The sequence below is a fragment of the Pararge aegeria genome, chromosome 14 (genome assembly GCF_905163445.1).
Source record: "Pararge aegeria chromosome 14, ilParAegt1.1, whole genome shotgun sequence".
NCBI classification, from domain to species: Eukaryota; Metazoa; Arthropoda; class Insecta; order Lepidoptera; family Nymphalidae; genus Pararge; species Pararge aegeria.
In genome coordinates this window covers 16,794,162-16,816,587 of record NC_053193.1, presented here as the reverse complement: position 1 = coordinate 16,816,587, position 22,426 = coordinate 16,794,162, and the positions used below count along the sequence as shown (strand labels likewise).

The 22,426-nt window shown below is 36.8% G+C and overlaps 1 protein-coding gene across 3 annotated transcripts in view; it reads right to left on the bottom strand.

Annotated features, from left to right (window-relative positions):
- LOC120629513 (guanine nucleotide-binding protein subunit gamma-e) overlaps nt 1-21,401 on the bottom strand; it is a 28,411-nt gene extending 7,010 nt beyond the window's left edge. The window contains exons 1-3 of one of the 3 annotated variants that reach the window (XM_039898461.1): nt 21,347-21,401; nt 15,174-15,235; nt 7,415-7,537 (exon numbers count right to left, since the gene is read on the bottom strand). In XM_039898461.1, coding sequence (XP_039754395.1) covers nt 7,415-7,527 — 113 coding nt within the window. In that variant the 5' untranslated portion in view covers nt 7,528-7,537; nt 15,174-15,235; nt 21,347-21,401. Of the gene's footprint in view, nt 1-7,414; nt 7,538-15,173; nt 15,240-20,708; nt 20,797-21,346 lie in introns of those variants that run through there. The other 2 variants (XM_039898459.1, XM_039898460.1) reach the window with 2 other exon arrangements.
- Nucleotides 21,402-22,426: the final 1,025 nt, after the last annotated feature.

Genomic DNA, 22,426 nt, shown 5'->3' with positions numbered 1-22,426 from the left:
GTACAAGATTCGTTCGCAATAGAGGAGTCGTTTTCGAGTAATGAACTCTGTCACCATCATCATCATTTCAACCCATTACTGGGCACCGGTCTTCTACAATGCGAATAAGGCCGTAGTCCACCACGCTGGCCCAGTGCGGACTGGTGGACACACCAGTGGACCAGTGATGGGTTGATTAGGTGCCATGTAAATTTAATATTTTACATTGATATATTGAATAATTTTTAAGCCTGGTGAAAGATAATAAACCTTTTATTTATCGTAATACCCACTCCCGCACGGCTAGCATGGGCAGGAGACAATTATATCCCAGGGGAAAGGATAAAAAATTATTTTCTCACACAGCTATATCAACTCTCAGACACTGGCGTACAAGTGGAAATGGTATCCTAATAATAAACGGGGGTAAACTTCTCCTTTTCCATGTTCCCTGCTCAAGCAGATGGACACGTTAGTTATAGCCCTGCTGATACCCTATATCTCACTTTCTCTATATATCTCTCTTTACTCTAATCTCTATCGAGTGTCTCTACATGATCAACTCAGAGCAAAGCTACTCATGTCCGCTTTTCATGGATCGATCGATCTAAGCAAGTTGAAAAAAAAAAAACCTATTTACCTACCTGCGTTAAAACCGTTTTCATATCTTTAGGTGTCACTCACTGTAAACAAAGCCAAATAAGTATTCCGGGAACCGTGCTTAATGACGGAAAACGGTTAATGTAGGCGGGATATCATTTTAAAAGACCTTTCCATCATACTTTATCGCCTTTATACGTATGGGGTCGCGAAATAATACTTTTTGCGAAAAGGTGACGCAATTTTTAGCAAATTTTTTATTACAACATCATGGGATAAGTACTTTGTTTGGGAAGGAATATTGAAACTCAAAGAAATTTTATCTTCATTAGTTTTCACGAGATATCGTATTTTTTGATTCTTTACAAAGTTTATTGATTGGAGGTTTTTTAAAATTTATGTTAAAAATGTTAATTTTAGCTAGTTTAAATTATAGATATCTTTTTTTAGAACTAGCGGTTAGAAAGGGCGTGTGAAGTAGAGTAATCTGCACTTAGCCAGCCTGGTGGACTCCCGCCTAAACCCGTCTCGTAGTTGAAGATGATAACATGTCCTTTACGAGGTGCCTCCTAAGTATAGTGTTTTATATTCCATACTCGTAATATAAAACATCCCTACAACTACTAATATTATAAATGTGAATGTAAGTTAGTTTGTTACGCTTTCACGCAAAAACTGCTGAACCGATCATCACGAAACTTTGGAAACATATTCTTTGAGGTAATAGAAGTAATCATCATCATCATCATCACATCAACCGATAGACGTCCACTGCTGGACATAGGTCTTTTGTAGGGAGTTCCAAGTTCAACGATTCTGAGCCGCTTGGATCCAACGGCTACCTGCGACGCGCTTAATGTCGTCTGTCCACCTCGTTGGGGGTCGACCAACGCTGCGCTTACCAGTACGGGGCTGCCATTCCAGCACTTTGGGACCCCAACGTCCATCCTTTCTCCGAACTATGTGCCCGGCCCATTGCCACTTAAGCTTCGCGACTCGTTGAGCTATGTCGGTAACTTTGGTTCTTCTACGAATCTCCACATTTCTGATTCGATCGCGTAGAGATACTCCGAGCATAGCTCTCTCCATCGCCCGCTGAGTGACTCTAAGCCTTCTTATGAGGCCCACTACACTACAATAGAAGTAATATAAGACACTTTTTATCACGAAATTTAGCTCAGTTCCTTTGGGAGAGGTGATGAAAAAGTTTGACGATTTTACACAATGACTATTTAAAAAAGGGTGGAAATGTTCTTCGTTAACCTTTAGCATATAAATCAACTAACAATGGCATTTCCATTCGTCCTATAACGATTACTAATTTTTGTAAGAGATAGGAGGAGCTGAGACTGGTCAGACAGTTCTTTTCAGATATTCATCATGCAAAAAGATTTTTTTTTACAAGAATACACAACTTGAGAATTTCAGTACAACTACGCCTAAATTTAATGTCCATGTGTCTCAAAAAACAAAAACAAAACGCAAACGCAGTCGCGGGCAACAGCTAGTCCTACTATAAATGTGAAAGTATGGATGTTTGTTACCCAATCACGCAAAAACGACTGAACGAACTTGGATGAAATTTGACATACATGTAGCCTTTGACATGGAAAAGAACATAGGCTACTTATTATCCCGATTCCTTAAGTAGTTCCCGAGTAAAAATTTAAAATTGTTTAGGAGCTAAGCCGCGGGCAGACAGCTTTGAAATTTGGTATGCATACCACTAATGCTATGGAAAAGGACATGTACTTTCTATCCCAATCTGTCAAATAGTAACCGTGGTGGGATTAAAATTTCTTAACGAGCGAAGCTTTAGATCCAATTCTGAAGTCCACGCAGATGAAGTCGCGGACAGAATCTAGCTTCCCATAAATAGTTAGAGTAAGACAGGATTGCCAACGTTTGCATTAAAAAAAAAAGGCAAACTTAGATAAGTAAATTGTCGACGTTTACGCAAAAGACATGAATGAAGTTTCTTTTAAACTACAACTGGGAAGCTAAAGCTGGTAATGAAAGGTCTTGAAAATTTTAAAATTCTCCGTAATATTAGTCAGAAAAACCTTGGGAATACAGAGATAGGAATGCAGAAAATTAGAAATACCATTCCGAGGAAGTCAAGGATAGCAGCTGGTTATTGTACATAAGGCGATCGTATTTGTAATTTAATTAAGTACTTTTTAAATGTTTCCTAATTTAATTAAGGTCTTTTCATTCAATACCGATTCAATAACGCGTTCGTTTTAAGCTAATGAATTCATTTAAAACAAGAAATTATTTTATTGGGTAGAAGCTGGCGTTACTGTGCGGAAATCCATGATATATTATGAAAATTAAGCTTAATTTGCTATACTTGTTAAGAATTATTCATTGTGAAGTCAACATCTCCTGAGGATGCTCCTGTTTCGGAGCGAAACGTGCGTAGAGGGTACATTGCCGAAGATCTGTCTTGTGTGGAGTACATGGATTGAAGAAATTATAAATTACACCATACAGATTCTCCTGCTTTTCGCGGAGTATAGCATATTAAGCTTAACTTTCATAAGAAATTATTGTAGCAATCATTGATTTAATATCGTTTTTGTAAGCTACTATTGGTAACAAATAGTTGAGAGGGATTGTTATAATATAGAAAATCCAAACTCTAAATAAAGTAAGTCTTCTTCTACGTTTCAATGTTTTTATTGATTTTCAATGGTCTAAATGTAGTAAAATAAACAAATCTTTGTAAATATTACTAAAAGTAGTAGAAAATATTGTTTGTAAAAATTTTCTGTATGATTGACCATTGTTAAAAATCATAAGTGATTATTGACTGAATTTGGCACTAATATTTTTATACTCTAAAAACACAATATTAAGCAATGCACAGCCGCGCAGTGGCATGCACCTCATACATGCTTAAAAGCATTGCCTACCCTAATTTTTATAATACACGTATAGCATTAGGATTTTTCTATTTTATGCCATCTTTGGCCATCCAAAAGCTATATGCAACATCCGCATAGTGAAATTCATTAGACACGTTGCCTGAGAATACGAGAGAATGACTCCTTACTCTGCAGGACAAGTTACAAGCACAGAGTAAGGTTAGGTACAACGAAATTATATGATGATTCCAAAGGTAGCCAATTATCCTACTAACATCCTTAACCCGATGACCTACCAATCATCATACATATTGTCAACCCATTACAGAACACGGGTTTCCTCCCACAATGAGGAAGAGTGAAGGCCGTAGTCCACCACGCTGGCGCAGTGCAGATTGGTGGACTTCACACGCCTTTGAGAACGTTATGGAGAAAACTCAGGCATGCAGGTTTCCTATCGATGTTTTCCTTCACCGTTGAAACAAATGATATTTTAATTTCTTAAAACGCACTTAACTTAGAAAAGTTAGAGGTGCGTGCTGGGATTCAAACACGGCCCTACGAAAGTGAAGTCGAAGTCCTGCCCACTGCGCCATCACCACTTCCAATATACATTTAAATATAGTAAATTGTTGATTTTGAAAAGAAACTACTGCTGAGTATCTTGCTGGCTTTTTCTCAGTAGATTCTGTCTTCCGAACCGGTGGTAAAGTCGCTCATTACAAAATGACATACTTCAAAAGTGCTACAAAATGAAAAGTTTCAAAAGTAGTTATAACTTAGACTTATAAAGTAAGCTCACCCAAAATAATTGTATCAATTTTTTTTTAATAGATACAGTTATAGATAGAAAATAGATGGTTTTTTTTTGTTCTTTCAAAATACACCGAACAAAACATAAGCTTTATGAACAAAACAGGATAATGGGAACTAAAATTGCTTTGCTGTTTCCTTCATATTCCTACCAAGCAATTTATATTTATGAAACTCGAGGCAACCTTATCTTTTGGTTATTTTCCTGTTATAATTATAAATGTACTATTGGCTAAGTGGGCATCATGCTTTCTGTTCTATTACACGTTAGCCTCGACTGCAATCTTATTAGGTGATAAGTTAAGCCTAAATGGTATCGGGCTACTCTCTTAGGGGTTCGGCAGTTGCTTTTTTGCTTTTTCGGAAGGACACTTGCCGATAACCACCTGAGGGGTTGCTACGGCGTCACCGGGGGAGTGGGACGAGCGCGAAAGCTCGCCATGAGAAGAGCCCCAGGGCTCGACGACATCGGGGGGGAGAGTGGGAGACGTCGACCCGAGGGTGCCTCCTGCGAGGACTCGGACCTCGGCTCGGTTCGACGTTAATCTGACTGTTGGTGGACTTTTGGACTAATCATTGTTTAGTCCGATCGCCCCCGTGACCGTGGTAAGGATCCACGTCCGGATGACGTCAAAAATCGGGGCCGGTTAATTCGGCAGTTGGCTTTTGGAAGTTGTATATATAGGCATTATTTGTGAACACTTCGCAAGCGCGATGCAGGATTTTTGTGGCGCCACCTAGTTCTGTAATGTGGAGACCGCTACAGTTAGTTAAAGCCTGTTTGTTTGTTTGTTACGGATGAAATACAACACCGGTTAGAACAATATACGACACATATCCTGGAGACGGACATAGAATACTTTTTATCCTGGAAAAGCATCCGGAAAACAATTCCGCGGAATTTAGAAAAATATATCATTGCCTATGTATATACATAGAGTGCGGAACGCGGACATAGAAGATTTTGTTTATCCTGGGAGAACGAAATTCGATAAACGAGGGAGAAGTCGCGGGCAAAAGTAAGTCATGTTATAAATGTGAGACTGTTTGTTTCTTTATTTGTTACCTATTGTCGTCTCAACCAGTGCCGATATTGACGAAATTTTGCATAGAATTAGATTGTATCCTGGTGACGCATTCGGAATAGCTTTGATACCAGAGAATTGCCCGAGAATTAAAAAAAGTTTGCTACCAATAGACAGTATGGTTCAATGACTCAACAATAAGGCCGATTTTGATAAAACTTTGCATAGATTCTTTGTATAAGACACGGCTAAGATGACATAAGACGCCGTGTAGTAGTACTCGTTATTATGTTTGCACGTTCTCTCGTCTTATTTCCGAATGAAATAGGACGAGATAATGGTAGACTTACTTAACTCGTTGCGCATAATAGCGCTATTTGAGGCGGAGATGAGATAGCTTTTAGGCCAGGATTGTTGAAAATCAGTAAAAAACGCGGACGAAGTCGATTGCAACAGCTAGTGCATCAAGAAACTTAATTCAGAAGGCCTAAATTCAAATTACAGATTTACAGACAATTATTTTTATCTATACCTAGGTAACTTGTTTTCCAATTTTTTGTACGTCATCGTTGTCATCAGACTAATATCCCACAGCTGGGCAAAAGCTATCTCTTGTGAGTGACATGGCTTCAATGTGGGTTGGCGGGCTTAAATTTAGATTTACAGACAATTATTTTGATCTATACCTAACTTGTTGTCTAAGTTTTTGTACTTCATCGTTGTTATCAGACTAATATCCCACAGCTGGGCAAAATATATGTTTTGAGAGAGACATGGCTTCAATTTAGCTTGGCGGGCTGAAATTTAAATTCATAAATTCTTTACTTCTGGCCTTTCGAAGGCACCTATATATCATACATACACAATTGTTTCCACTAGATTTCTTAATTTTGAACTAAGCTAGTAGGCTTCCAAACGTGCTCTGTACTGAGTAGAAGCTTCACAAACAGTTTTTTTGCTATCACCATCCCACAGTCAATTCGTTTACTCTACTATCGTTTACTATTTAGATGCTGCAATTCTTAGTTAACGATTATGATCAGGTGTGTTTATGATACTACTATAAGGAATGATTGATTTACGTGCTCTACGAGGCAAGTAGTAAGGCAAGACCGGCGTGGATCAATGTTGCCAAATGAAATTAAATGATTTGCGCTCTCGTTTCTTGTAATAACAGAGAAAGAATTTTATTGAAAAAGAGAAAATCTAATATTTTTCCAAATACAACTCTTATATTTTAGTAACAACAATGACATTAAACAAGAAAATATTTCTGTAATCATTGTTTGCACAAGGACCTCTGAATATAACTCTGAATTAAATTTTGTAAATGTAGCAATACTCTATAACATATTATATTTATTTTTGAACTAAGTAAGGCCGATTTTAACGTTTAGAAAGGTGACCTTTTCGAAATTACGTAGGTATTTAATTAAATATGGTTTCACTGCGATTTCTTTACTTTTTTTCAATGAATTTCGTTTGCCTTTTGAAGGTTTTAAAACACACATTCAAACAAAAGAATGTTATAGCGTTGTCAGAATGGATCGAACAACCAATTTTCTTTGTCGTCACAGCCCCTATGTTACAGCTAAATAATTAGGTAGCCGTGTTCCTATTCCCAGAATTACAATTTCCGAGTTTTTATAGACAATTGATTCGGATTGAGATTTAACGGAGACTAAGAACATGATCATAATTTTAGAACGAATACGAAACTAAAAAATTGTAAACAAGCTAATATTATTAAAATATTAAAACAAAAAAATATAAATTAGATACGTAGATATAAAAATAAACGTTATAATTTAATACGAGAAATGAAAGAAAATGTTTTTGGATAGGTATAAAATTAAAAAGAAACATGAAAAAAAAACCAATAAAATGAACTTACAAAATACCTCGTCAAATTCAAAATGACCCCTTAGAGCACGATACCGTCCGATAAAGTCGAACGTCTCACTTAATCTCCGATACACGCTATTATAAACTTTACATACGCAATGGAAAGCATTAATTTTGCGTGCACTCACTCGCCAACCACTCCCGGCCACCTAATTCCGCACTTCACGATAATATGACGTCACTACACTATTTCGATTTTTAAAATAATAAGAATCTACTCACGCTGCAATGCTTTTCGATAGCGGCCAGCGTTCCATGGAGGCCTGGTACTTCATGTTTTCGATCTGCTTTTTCAGTGCCTCTTTGTCCATGGCTGCGAGAATACTGGCATCCATCGCGCAGAATCTGTGGTATAAAACACCCACACACAGATTAGTAAAGTGTGTACGTATTGGCGCCTATGTAAGCGAGCATGACGTACTGTCCTATACAAAACACCTACGCCAAAAAGCTTCACTGAAATCCGTGGCAAACAAGGCATATTTTTAAAAGAAACGAACTTTTTATTTTATTTGGAACTTTATAGGGTAAAAGACTTAATTTTGAATTGGGTATCGAACGCGTTCTATTTCTGAATTGTAATGATTTATGTTGTTGAGTGTACGTAAGCTGTCTCATTTGGTGTAAGGGGAGAATTTAGGGGTGTGTGAGTGAGTGCTCAATGCGCGCGCATGGTGTTACAGTTTCTATGACAACCCCTCTACACACACAATCAAAGCTTGCGCAAATTTAGTTAAACCTCCGCTTATTTGAATTTCAACTCTATTTAAATTTAAAATAGAGTGTGTTTTGGGTTGTAGTGCTTTGTGTAAAATTAATGAATTAGACGTAATGCCCAGTAGTCGCCTGTGTTTTGTATCCCATTATTCTTCATCTCTTGCGGGAGCCAAAAGAGGGCCATCTGTCAAAATCGACTAAGCCTTTATCGCCGTTACTGGTTTATGATAAGGGCGATATTCGTATCTCAGCCCAAATAAATAACAGTCTGTTATTATCCAAGTGTGTCAGCACTCTGAATATGCATCGAATGAGAAGACGTGAACTCAATTCATACGTTTAATATTTTTTCCTATTGTCTCCATGCGGTTTATAAGTGACATCTATTTTTTAACCACCAACTCTAAAACGAGGGTGTTGTAAGAATAACCAGTTTGTCTGTATGTTTGTTTTATCGTAGCGCTGAAACTGATAGATCGATTTGAACGCAGTTTCCTTATTCCAGGGAGTCGTAATATGTAATGGTTTTAAGCTAGTTTCATTAATCTGTTCTGTCGTGTTAACTTTTTTTTTTCAACTGCTGTAGGGAGTTACGAATTTTGACAAGTAATAAGGCTGACGATATATTAAATAAATTAAAATAAATTTATTCTGACTTCGAGAATAAAATCCTAAGCAAAGGTAAATAATGGCATAGACAATAGAACCACAGAGAATTGCAAACAGGCATGCTAGATTAATTACAACTACAATTGCTCCAATTTCATTCATTACTGCGTCGAAATAACTCGCCGAATTAAGCGTTTACAGCAACGTGTTTACTTTCCTATTTTTTTAATTCCACTACAAGTTAGCACTTGATAGCAACCTCACCTGATGGTGATGCAGTCTGAAAGATGGCTAACGGCTGACCTATTAGAGTTATGACATCGCCATCACATCGCCATCTAGCCCCAAAGTAAGCGTAGCTAATATCTGTATTTATCTGTATATTATAAGTATTTATGTATATTATACATTATAGTAGCGAATATTATAATGAATAATATACATAAATACTTATAATATGCAGATAAACACCCAGCACTGAAAAACATTCATGTTCATCACACAAACATTTTCCAGTTGTGGGAATCGATCCCACGGCCATGGATTTAGAAAGCAGGGTCGCTGCCTACTGCGCCAGTCGGCCGTTAGTCAATTATTATAAACCTACATACGAAATACACAAACAAAAATTACAGAAATTAAAAAAATCATTGATTTTGATTTATTGATAAGCTAAAATAGATTGTAGATTACAAAATAAGATTGTATATTGGATCATCTATCTATATATATAAAAGGCAAAGGTGACTGACTGACTGACTGACTGATCTATCAACTTACAGCTCTAACCAGTTGACGGATCGGGCTGAAATTTTGCACATAGATAGTTAGTATAATGTAGGAATCCGCTATGAAAAAGTTCTTGAAAATTCCTACCCTAAGAGGGTTAAATTGGGGATGAAAGTTTGTATAAAATCCTTCATTTATCAATGAATTTTTCAAGTTAATTCCATAAAACTTTGATTTTAGGTTTTCGATTGATAATAAAGAAATATATGTTTCACATATTTTAAAAATTCCATCTCCATAGGCATCAAATAGGGGATGAAAATTTATAAGTAAGTTTCTGATTTTTTAAGTAATTTATGTTCATATTTGCAGCGAGACATTTTTTTAAACCTTTGTAAAAGTGAGAAAAAACTATAAAAGTGAGAGAAGCCGCGGGTAAAAGCTAGTTTAATATACGTGCCATTACATTCCGTTCGCTTACTTTAAGTCAAAGTAGCTTATTTTACATGGGAAGCCATTTTCGTATAAAATCCAAATTAGCTTAATATATTAAACAGATTAAATCATACTAGATTATAAGGTCAAAAAACTATTAAACATGCGCGCTCAAAAGACTCTAGAAGAACCTTGTCGAATTAAATTCCACTAGCAAAATCAAAAGCTCTAATGCGGTAAACTACTGCGACAGAGTTCTAAATCGTTTACATATTCTTTCCGAATGTTCTCATTATTGTATAGTTATAGAAATAAAGGAAAAAATGATAGTACAGTCCGTCATGCTTGTAATTAAAGTTTTTCTCACGGTCATTTTGATTTTAATTGCCGAAAAAACCATGTTCCTATTTTGAAATGGATAGCATCGGAGGGGACGGGTGTCAAAGATAATGAACTGTTGACGATGAAGCTGTGGTTTCAAGAGGGAGGGTCCAGGTTCGATACCCTGGAGGGATAGTGTGGGAATTTATTTACAAGGTTGCTTGGAAGCATCTGGCTCCGCAAGGTGATTACGTATCTCGCGACAGGCTTGTGACAGGCGTAAATCTTGCAATCTCTGCTTGCAAACGTCCCTTTTGTTTATTTATTGTATGGAAAAGTGACGTTTGGCAGCGGTGTATGCAAGATTTACGCCTGCTTGCCCTTCTCAACGAGATAGAGAAATGAATGTTAATATGTGTAAAGTAAATTGTTGAGGTTGGAAAAGAGCAACTGTTGAGCTTCATGTCGGCTTCTTCTCGGTAGAATCTGCCTTCCGAACCGGTGGTAGAGTCACTACACACAGACAGACTTGACGTTTCAAAAGTGCTTATATTAGGTCTAATTAAAATAAATGAATTTTGAATTTTCAGAATTTTATGATTACTGAATTTTCTCCGGCCTGCTACTGGGAGGCTTCGGCCGTTACCACCATACCGGCAAAGACATACAGTAGCGTGCATAGAGGGTATGCACAGGGTATGCAGATGATATAAAATGGAGAAAATCTCCAACGAGGTAAAATAAACCTAATGATATGCATTTTAAGAGTTATATAAAGCCTACCCTTAAGTATTTATAACTTGTACTGGAGATTTTCGTCATTTTTCATTGCCTGCATACCATGTGCATACCCTCTATGCACGCCACTGAAGACGTACTAGTCTACTAGTACAATCCTTTAGGATTGTAGGCAAATATAAGCTTTAATCTTATCCAAATAAAATCCATTTTACTCCGATATTTGATTATTCCTTTCTCGAAATCGACTATTCGAATGCGAGCGAGCAATTATGTACTAGGGATACTGTAATAAAGTTATTTGAGGCTTCATTGATACAAATTGAAAGATATTTCAAACGATGCATGTCATTAAAAGGTCAAGTGCGCCACTCGACGCTCACTCAACGTTACCGCATTACCTACTGATCGACTGCTTTTGAACTTATACAAATCCAAAACGGAATCTTCATTCAATCAGATACTTGCTTCATAATGTCAACTTATGTATCTTTCATAGAAAACTTCAAAATATCCTAAAGCAGTCCGCACACACATATTATTGACTATATTCTATTTGATAGAAGTTGATGTTACTTCGCGTAATTATATGATCATCTTCATATCGACCCATTACCGGTACAGGGCATAGGTTATTTTTGTATAAAAGCAGGCGTTACTTTGCGAAAATCCATGATCTATATATATAAAAGAGAAAGTGTGTGAGTATGTTCCGTATAGGCTCCGAAACGGCTCGACCGATTTCAATGAAACTTTCAGGGAATCTCCGGATTGACCTGGCGAGTAATGCTGTAAAGTTTGGTGACGATCGGAGCACTCCTATTTTTGAACTGTCAAACTGTCAAATACAGCTTTTATTTACTATGATGATATTCTATTGTTGGGTGCACATGGGTGTAGATAATGATCTTCACCCGCTGGAGAAGAGAATAAAATGAATACGGAGAGAAATAAATGATTTAATATATTATGAGACTTAAATTAAAAATTTAATGATGTAAGTTTAAATAAAATAAAGCAAAATTTTGGCCTACGAAGCGGGCTGATTTCAGTGATTTCCAGTATCTGGGTGTTAATATGTACATTATTAGTATTTATGTATATTATTCATCAGTCATCTTAGTACCCATAACACAAGCTAACGCTTACTTTGGGGCTAGATTGCGATGTGTGTATTGTCGTTGTATATTTATTTCTTTATTTACTTTAAGAACATTATGGACAACTCTCAGGCATGCAGGTTTCTTCACGATGTTTATCGGAGCGAAACGTTTGTAAAGAGCGGGTTTTGGAAGTTCTACAAGCTATAGTGTATAAAAAGTACTCAGCAACTGTGTATTGTAGAGTCAACATTTCTTGGGAATGCTCTGGTAGCGTGCGTCCTCTACGCATTTTGAAAAATCGGCATGGTACAAATGATTGAGACAATTATAAATTGCACCGTGCAGATTGGCCTGGTTTTATGGATTAAAGCCAGTAAAGCTTTATGTCCTTTGTCCATTATATTGGGATGCCGGGTACGACTTCCAGCAGGGAATCAGATCTAGGAATTTATTATTTCTGAATTTTTCGGTTCTGATCTGGGAGGCTTCGGCCGTGGCTTGTTACCACCCTAACGGCAAAGCCGTGCCTGAAAAACATTCATGGTCATCACACAAGCATTTTCCAGTTGTGAGAATCGAAGCCAAGGCCTTTGACTCGCAAAGCTGGGTCGTTGCCTACTGCGCCAATCGGCCTGACAACTTTTAGTTAGTTATATAAAATGTAGATACCTATACAGTAATATAACAAGTCTATGTACGTATAATAAGATGTCGATTGTCGATTCAAGATGTCTGTTTCTAGAGTGCTCCTCGAATGGAGCTCATGTGTCTTTTATAGCGTTTATTCTTAGCGTAACGAGTTTTATGACTAAAGTTACATTCTGTAGGATGTTTGCTTCAAATTGTTTGTTTGGAGCACAAACGGCTGTCGCTGTTTATAATAACTTCGCGAACGTATTGCGCACTACACAAAATACTTTCTTTACGATAATATATTTACTTAATATAACACACGCTATAATATGCCAGTTTGTTTATTTCAATTCTAAATTAAAATTTCAAAACACAAATTCAAAATTCTAATTTAACAAAAATATACCACGACAATACACACATCGCCATCTAGCCCCAAAGTGAGCAAAGCTTGTGTTATGGGTAGTAAGAAGACTAATGATATATTTATGAATACTTGTAGCATAAAACAAAAACACTGGGAACCATTCATGTTCATCACACAAACATTTGCCATTTGTGGGAATCGAACCCGCGGCCTTGATTCAGAAAACAGGATCGCTGCCCACTGCGCCAATCGGTCGTCACAATTTCATGAAATAAAATTCTTTTTTTTTTGAAACTATGTCCAAAAAGCGGTGATAGCCCAGTGGGTAAGTGCTCGACTTCACATTCGATGGGCCGGGTTCAAATTCCGGGGTTTACTTTTGTAAACCCTGGAATTTGAAACCGGCCCGGCGGACTTAATGCATTTTCTACCAGCCAGCCTACAGACGTGCGAAAAAAAAGAGTGTGGGCTTTAACGACTTTTACCACAATTAAATAATAACTAGCGGACCCTCGCGACTTCGTCCGCGAATGAGTCGACTTAAAAAAATAGTCGTATGTCCAATACAAATGATTCTGAGATTCCAATATAAATGAATCCTAGCTAGATCGATTTATCGCCCCCTGTTGAAACCCCCTGTATACTAAATTTCATGAAAATTTCGTTCGAGCCGATTCCGAGATTTCAATTATATATATATACAAGAATTGCTCGTTTAAAGATATAAGATAATCGGGACTGACTACTTTATGTGCTCTACGAGGCACGGAGGCTGATAACGCTAACTTCCTAACCAAACTTCCAGCGGGCTGATACCGATTGATTAATAGAAAATACTTATAATATAATTTGGCACAACACGGGATTTGAACACAGGACCTCGTGAACCGTAGTTGAACTCGTTAATCACTAAACCAACAGTGGCGTGCACTTCATACATGCACAAAAGCACTGCATACCCAAATTATTTTATATAACTAGTATTGAGGGGGAAATTTTTCCATTTTATGCCATCTTCTCGTACCTGCTTTATGCATACCCTGGTCGTAAACCCTGTGAAAGCCATTGTAAACCTACGAGGCAATTTTGCTAGTGGCTGTCTAGTGTCTGGTTGAAGGCTTCGGCCGTGGCTAGTTACCTAATTTAGTGTTCCGGTGCGATGTCGCGTAGAAACCGATTAGGGGTATGACTACCATACTCCCTAACAGGTTAGCCCGCTACTATCTTAGACTGCATCATGACCAGTGATGAACAGTTGCCAGTGATGACCTATGGCTCTGAAACATGGTCGTTAACTATGGGCCTCATAAGAAGGCTCAGAGTCACTCAGCGGGCGATGGAGAGCGCTATGCTCAGAGTATCTCTACGCGATCGAATCAGAAATGTGGAGATTCGTAGAAAAACCAGAGTTACCGACATAGCTCAACGAGTCGCGAAGCTGAAGTGGCAATGGGATGGGCACATAGTTCGGAGAAAGGATGGACGTTGGGGTCCCAAGGTGCTGGAATGGCAGCCCAGAACTGGTAAGCGCGTTGGTCGACCCCCAACGAGGTGGACAGACGACATTAAGTGCATCGCAGGTAGCCGCTGGATCCAAGCGGCTCAGAACCGTGGAATTTGGAACTCCCTACAAAAGACCTATGTCCAGTGGACGTCTAGCAGTTGATGTGATGGTGATGTGATGGTGATGTGATGGTGATGTGATGATGTGCAATAAGCGAACAGATGATATAAAGTGAAAAAAAATCTCCAGTACGAGTTATATATATATATATATATGCATTTTATATGATTTATGTTGAATTTTTATTAATTAATTTATTTAATAATGAATTTGTTATCGTATGAAAATCTGTCATATTTTGCTACAGTTCATAAACAAAATAAACTAAGCTAATTTAACTAAAATATAACTAATTAAATATTTATTGTAATTATATAGCTTTAATGAAATCAATTGTAATTAATCAAATTCTGAATGTTATTAATTATTAATAAGTTAAGATTTGCATGCCTTTAAATGGGCTAAACATTGGGCTATAATTTGACATGTTTTTTGCAAATAAATGATTATGATTATGATTATAAAAACCTTAAAGATTGTCATTGTAAGAGATGTATAAAGTCTACCCTTTATATTTTATAAGTCGTACTGGAGAATTTTCTCACTTTATATAATCTGCATACCCTGTGCATATCCTCTATGCACGCCGATAACCATCAGTTACAACCAGGTGAGATTGCAGTCAAGGTTTAACTTGTAGTTGAATAGTAAAAAAAAAATTCGCGGCCTATCCAAAAATTAAAATAAAAATGCATATCAGCTCACCTTATGCTCTCGTGTTTTCCGAAATGAAGCTACTTGTTTCCAAGTACGAAGGGTTCCGGCCGCTGTCTGAAACAATTTTGTGCGATTAAATACTTGCAGAGCTCATTGTTTGAAGAGCACTGGAAACTCGGCGTAGAGCTGAAACTTTGAAATAAGCCTTTTACTTCGATGAGATTAAAACAAAACACTTCCTTTTTGTGCAGATAAGTAGCGTTTTTATCAATTCCACGCAAACTCTGTGTTAAATTTCCGTTTTACAGCTCCCGAAACTGTATAACGGTTAAACAAAAAATGAATATAAATGAATATACCTACTACGACAATACACGCATCGCCATCTAGCCCCAAAGTAAGCGTAGCTTGTGTTATGGGTACCAAGTTTACTGATGAATATTTTTATGTATAATAAACATTAATACTCTGAATATACAGATAAACACCCAGACACTAAAAAACATTTATGCTCATCACACAAGAATTTTCCAACTGTGGGAATCGAACCAACGGCCTTGGGCTCAGAAAGCAGGGTCGCTGCAAACTGCGCCAATCGGCCGTCCAAATGTTAATGGAATTCTATTGTTTGGCTTTGTTTTCTTTTGATGACCTGGTGTGGTGGGACACACAGAATTAAGAACACACGGAAGCCTCGCGATCGCGTTTAAAGATCGCGTTCTGGCGATGCCCTATGTACCAGTCAAGCCAAGAAAATATACTCTTTTCCTTAATTTAAAAAAAGATCGGTGATGGATTCAATCTAACCGAAGAAGAATAAAGTATAATAGAATTCAGATTTGTAACTAAAGAACACACACAATTAGTATACCGGAAGACATATATATAATAATAGTGGGTTTAACGAATACAACAGTTCACTTTTGAACAGTTAGAAAATAAAACTGATTCATTAGCATCAGAAGTTTCGTTGTTTTTCATAATGTCGACCAAGAAATTTTGTTAGGCAGGAGTTACATTAAATTAATTCAATTTAAACAAAGAGCGATGATAATCTAATTTTTTAAATTTTTTTTAAGCCATACGAAAAATTAAATATATGATAATAAAATCACAAATAACCACACATGGTGTCAAGAACCATAGACAAGTTAGATTACATGAGTTGCCTAGTGAAATCCCACAGTGAGAAGGGGTTAAGGCCGTAGTCCACCACGCTGGTCCAGTACGGATTGGTGGACTCCACACACCTTTGAGAACATTATGTAGAACTCTCAGGCATGCAGGTTTCCTCACGCTGTTTTCCTTCACTGTTGAAGCAAGTGATATTTTAATTACTTAAAACGCACATGACTTTGAAAAGTTAGAGGTGCGTGCTGGGATTCGAACCCGGAACTACCGAAAGTGAAGTCGAGCTCTTACACAATGTGCTAACACCGCTTCATTGAGGCAGCAAAGTAAAGAATTTATAACATAGGTAAGTAGGCCTCGCTAATCGGATTTACCGGGTATACTAACTCAAGGAAACGTATTAATACTGATTCACTTAATTACCCAGTGGTGCGTTAAGCGTGGATACCTGATAACACTATACCTGATAAACTTCTACTTCTACGACAATACACACTTCGCCATCTAGTCCCAAAGTAAGCGTAGCTTGTGTTATGGGTACTGAGATAACCGATGAATATTTTTTATGAATAGTATACATAAATACTTATAATATATAGATAAACACCCACTCACTGAAAAACATTCATGTTAGTCACACAAATATTGTCCAGTTGTGTTAATATAACCCACGGTTTGGACTCAGAAAGCAGGGTCGCTGCCCACTGGGCCAATCGGCCGTCAAATACAGAAAATAAAAATAAACTAGCTACTAAAACTGCCAGTATTGCCAGGGAGTCGGTCTATTAGACTCATTTTACTGTAACAAGGCGTTCATTGACCACTTTTCCCAAAAGCCGTCATCACGCTGCCATTACATCAAATGCAATTCACAAACAATAGCGTGATTAGTTCGCGTAATTATATTTGATACAAAAAGCGAACTGTTCGCGCAATGAAGCATTGTGTTGTTCTGAAACGTTATCTAATGGCGCTAAGATCGCAACCATCCATGCACCTAGCGCTGTCAAAGGTTTATTTTTCATATATACTCTTATATTAGTTTAGTTTATTAAGTTTAATTTTATTTATTACTTTTAAGACATCAATATTAATTATTTTAATCCGATTTAATTCATTTTTGTTTTGTTTTGTCTCCTAATAATTGATTAAGTTAAATTTTTTATTGTAATTTAGCTTTAAATATTTATACTTTAAAGGTTTATGTTAACTGACTAATAATTAATTGTAAATAATTTATAAGAATGACTTTTTTACATTTGAATGCATGCTGTGATAACCTGTAAATAGTTGAACATTTACTATGTGACTCATTCCAAAAAAAAAGCAAGTTTTAATGTATCTACTGTTGGTTGTCCTTTATAAATAAATAAATATACATTTTTTATAGACGAGCGCTTGTCCGCAATTTCACCTGATGATACGTGATGCAAGGGTTCATTTATCATATATATATATTTTTTTTTTTTTTTATGAAAGAGCGCTTGACTACAATCACACCTGATGATGAGTGATGATGCAGCCTAAGATGGAGCGCGCATGTCTAGAAGATGCCTTTACTCATCCTACTTCCTACTTTAATATTATAAATGTAAATGTAAGTTTGTTTGTTACGCTTTCACGCCAAAACTACTCAACCGATCCTCCTGAAACTTTGTACACATATTTTTGAAAGTGTTAGAAGTAATATAGGATACTTTTTATCCCGACATTAGGCTTGGTTCCTTTGGGAGAGGGGACGAAAGTGTTAGACGATTTTACATCATAACTCCGACAAATTATAACCGATTTAAATTATTATTTTTGTACTATAGAGGTTATAATGTGTTAATAATTTAATTTTGTCCAAAATTTGTGTAGATCTGAATGTGGTTGCAGATATACGACAGAACTCCTCAGCGGACAGCAGCAAACCCCTCATTTAAGGCATAGCGATACTGAAGACTTTAATTTTTTAGACTTACAACTAAATTGAATGCATGAAATCAAAAAACAAAATCAAACGCAGACGAAGTCGCGGGCAACAGCTAATATTATTATAAAGGAAAGTCAAACAAACAAACCCAGTTTCGCATTTATAATATTAGTAAGGACTATACTAGGGAAGTGTTCTAAGAAATAAAAAATATCACTTATTTCAGCGGTGAAGGAAAACATCGTGAGGATACCTGCATGCCTGAGAGTTCTACATAATATTCTCAAAGGTATGTGGAGTCCACCAATCCGCACTGGGCCAGCGTGGTGGACTACGGCCTTAACCCCCTCTCATTGTGGGAGGAGACCCGTGCCCTGTAGTAGCCCTGTTTCATCATATCGAAATTAAAATTACCTCGAAACCAGGGCCTCCCAATTATAAAAACACAACGCATGCTGCGCCAAGAAGGTCGTCAAAACTCTACAATTAGCCAGATCTTTGACGACCTCTGGCGCAATGGTGACCGCTGTGAAGTTAAGGAGGAGGTCCTGGGTTCGATTCCCGGCTGAGGCAATTAGAAATTCATAATTTCTGAATCTTCCTTGGTCTGGTCTGGTGGGAGGCTTTGGCCGTGGGTAGTAGCCATCTTACCGACAAAGACATGCTGCTAAGCGATTTATTGTTCCGGTACGATGTCGCGTGGAAACCTATGACAGTTATAACTACCAAACTTCCTAACAGGTAAGCCAGCTACAAACATAGACTGCATCATCACTTACCACCAGTTGAGATTGCAGTTAAGGGCTCAGTTGTAGTGGAATAAAAAAAAAATACAATTGCATAGGAATATGTTACGTTTACTAATATTTCATGGCTTTATGTTTCTTATACCCATTTTCACTAAACCTATGGAACGCCTAAATCGGATGCCTAGTAACTTAGGTGATTCGGAAAGAAAAATAAACGTTTCAACAACTGTTACGTTACAAACGAAGCTAGGCGTCGTCTAAAGTTACGACACTAATTCGGTGGATCGTAAAGTTTAGGGTACTCTGCAACTGACACGTGACAGATGAAAAAAACATAAATTGGTTTTTTTAATAACCTTAAATCCATATTAAAAATGAAATATATGATAATGCAAACACAAAATACAACACACTGTGTCAAGAACAATAGACAAGTTAGGTTATATGAGTTGCCTAGAGAAAGGTAAGTGTATGCCTAGGAATCTTCTTTGACTAGTCATTGCCTGGTCCGTCGTTAGTGAAAACGAGCATTAGCTCGTAATTTAGGCATCAAATTTAGGCTTCCACTGTAAGAAAAATACCTATAAAAAATTTCTTTACACTTTGAAGGATACCAAGGGCTCGCGGAATATTAAATGAGTAACGTGTGACTATTTAGAACACCTACCCTTTGGGTATTTGGTCGGACAGGTATTCTAACGGAGCGTAGCGCACATAAATAATTTAGAAACATGGTAAACTTTCGGGGTGAATACATTTTTAATTACATTAGAACTTTTATTATATAAAGCCCCATATTAAAATAACAAATAAAATAAATATACTACGACAATACACACATCGCCGTTCAGCCCCAAAGTAAGCGTAGCTTGTGTTATGGGAAACTAAGTTGACTAATGAATATTTTTTAATGAATAATATACATCAAACTTATAATATACATATAAACACACTGAAAAACAGTCATGTTCATCACACATTTTCCAGTTGTGCGAATCGAACCCACGGCCTTGGACTCAAAAAGCAGGGTCGATACCCACTGCGCCAATCGGCCGTCTATTATCTCAGATCGGCTCGAGGCTTAGTGGTAAACTTGTTTGACAACGGGTCATAAAGTCCTAGCTTCGATACCATTGTCAACACGTCACGTCAGGTCGTGTTTGTTTAAAAATTGTTTTTAGGGTTGGCCTTCAAACATCAATTTTTTAACGGTGAAGGAAAACATCGTGAGAATACCTGATGCCTGAAAGTTCTCCTTATCGTCCTCCTTACCATTCCACACTTGGCTAGAGTGATAGACTACAGCCTAACCCTCCTTATTCTGAGGACCGACCGACCGACCGACGTGACCTATTGTGAGCATGAAGCTGTAACACAGTTCAATACGTGGTTTTCGTCAAAATATAGCTACTCGGCACACACCCCTGACTTTCGGAGTTATGTGCGTGTTTAATTTAAGCTGTTAAATATCACTTGCTTTAAACGGTGAAGGAAATACCGTGAGGAAACCTGCATGCCTGAGAGTTCTCCACAATGGCCAAACTTGGCCGGCGTGGTATGGTTTAAACCCTTATCATTCTAAAAGAAGACCCATGCCCTGTACTGGGCCGGTAAAAGGGTTAATGATTTAAGTTACTCGACTAGATTCGAACCTGCAATAGAACCGGATATAATCCCTATAATATTAGGACAAGGAATTTGTGTCTCGTTATCACGTAAGAAGTTTAAAGATCATAGTCATTCTTTAAACAACACCATTTTTCAAAGACAATATGTTGGTACACTTACATTTGAAATTAATAATTGCTCCACATAAAAATAACGATATAGATCTGAGATTATTAACTAATCAGTATTCGGTTATAGTTTTAATCGGATAAGATATTAATTAATATCGAACGATTACTGTAGCCCACTTCAATTTTACTTTCAATAACAAAATAGCACAATTACACTGAAATTTCTTTCGTAGAAGAAGAAAACGTTAAAAAAATTACATTACCATTTTACTCACTCAACTCAAGAACTTGCCACGAAAGTAATTTAATTAACCCTAATTGTATTACTGCAAAGCCAAGCTGCTACATACCTACACACTGACACACACACACATAAACACACATTAAGTCTGTTAACAATTAGCAAAAATTGAAAAAATTTGTTTATTTTATTGCAAAAGTACGATTAAATAGAAACATTTAATTCACAACGAACTTTTGAATGGAACAAAATTTATATGAAGAATAAATTAAAAAAAAACAATTTTGTGTATCAAATGTTGTCAAAATTTGTTTTTTTTTTAAATTTATTTTTCACTACGCGAAACACCACAGTACGCAAAAGAATAAAAGCCAACAGAGGCAACTAATATATTCAAAATACAAAAATGACAGCTGTCAAAAAGAGTATTTTTTTTAATTTCGTACCGTGATTGCTATTGACTACTGACGGGCTTGAGTGCTACTACTGCTAGTACTGTAATACGAACCTAGTACGGTTTCGCTGTCCACGCTCCATTTGAAAAAGGGCATTATGCAGTCGTTAACAGTATTTGTAAAGAAAACAATATATGGGCTGAGCGGTTTAACGTCGAAAGTATATTGTATATTAATAATTAATGAAAAACGGGCACTTTAAAGTTAATAACATAAGTAGGTATATAACCGAAAAATATGACACCGTGAAAAATAAAATATTCAGATATTTTGATTTTGACAAACCTAAGACTAAAAAAAAAAGCATTTAAACTTCTATGAAAGTTGAGCTCAATTATTATACCTAGATGGCGTTCCCACTTCTGGGCTAACATTCAACAAAAGTAAGGTATTGTTGGACATCCCTCAGAATTAATTTTACACATATTGATGGCTTTAATTATAGAATTCAAAGGGTGGCCCCTAAGTAAGCGTAGCTTGTGTTATGGGTACTAAGACGACTGATGAATAATTTTATGAATATTATACATAAATACTTGGAATATACATATAAACTCCCAGACACCGAAAAACATTCATGCTTATCCCACAATCCTTTTCCAGTAGTGGAAATCAAACCCACGGCCTTGGACTCAGAAAACAGGGTCTCTGCAAACTGCGGTTTTAACATTTCGAAGGCAACACAATTCTGTCAAAATCCGAAATACTATCTTTTCTTGTTCCACTAAGAGTTAACCTGTTGAGAGCTTAGAATATAATATACGCTTTATAATTTACGCGGCATCTCCCACGGCCATGTCTAAGCCACCAGTCAAAAACGTCTGCTTAGATACAAACGCTTTATAATCTCATCACATGAATGATACATGCTATCTTTTAAATTCCGAAATAAAATGAAATTAATTATAATACTATGTTAATTTTATAGCGGTTAAATACTTTGTGTGAGAGAATTTAGAAATCTTTCGATTGCTATTATAATGAGTTCAAGAGCGTACTGAAGTGAAAATGTTACGAATGAACGGACCACGGAATAATTAATTACTTTTGAGAGGAAAATGTATTTCATGC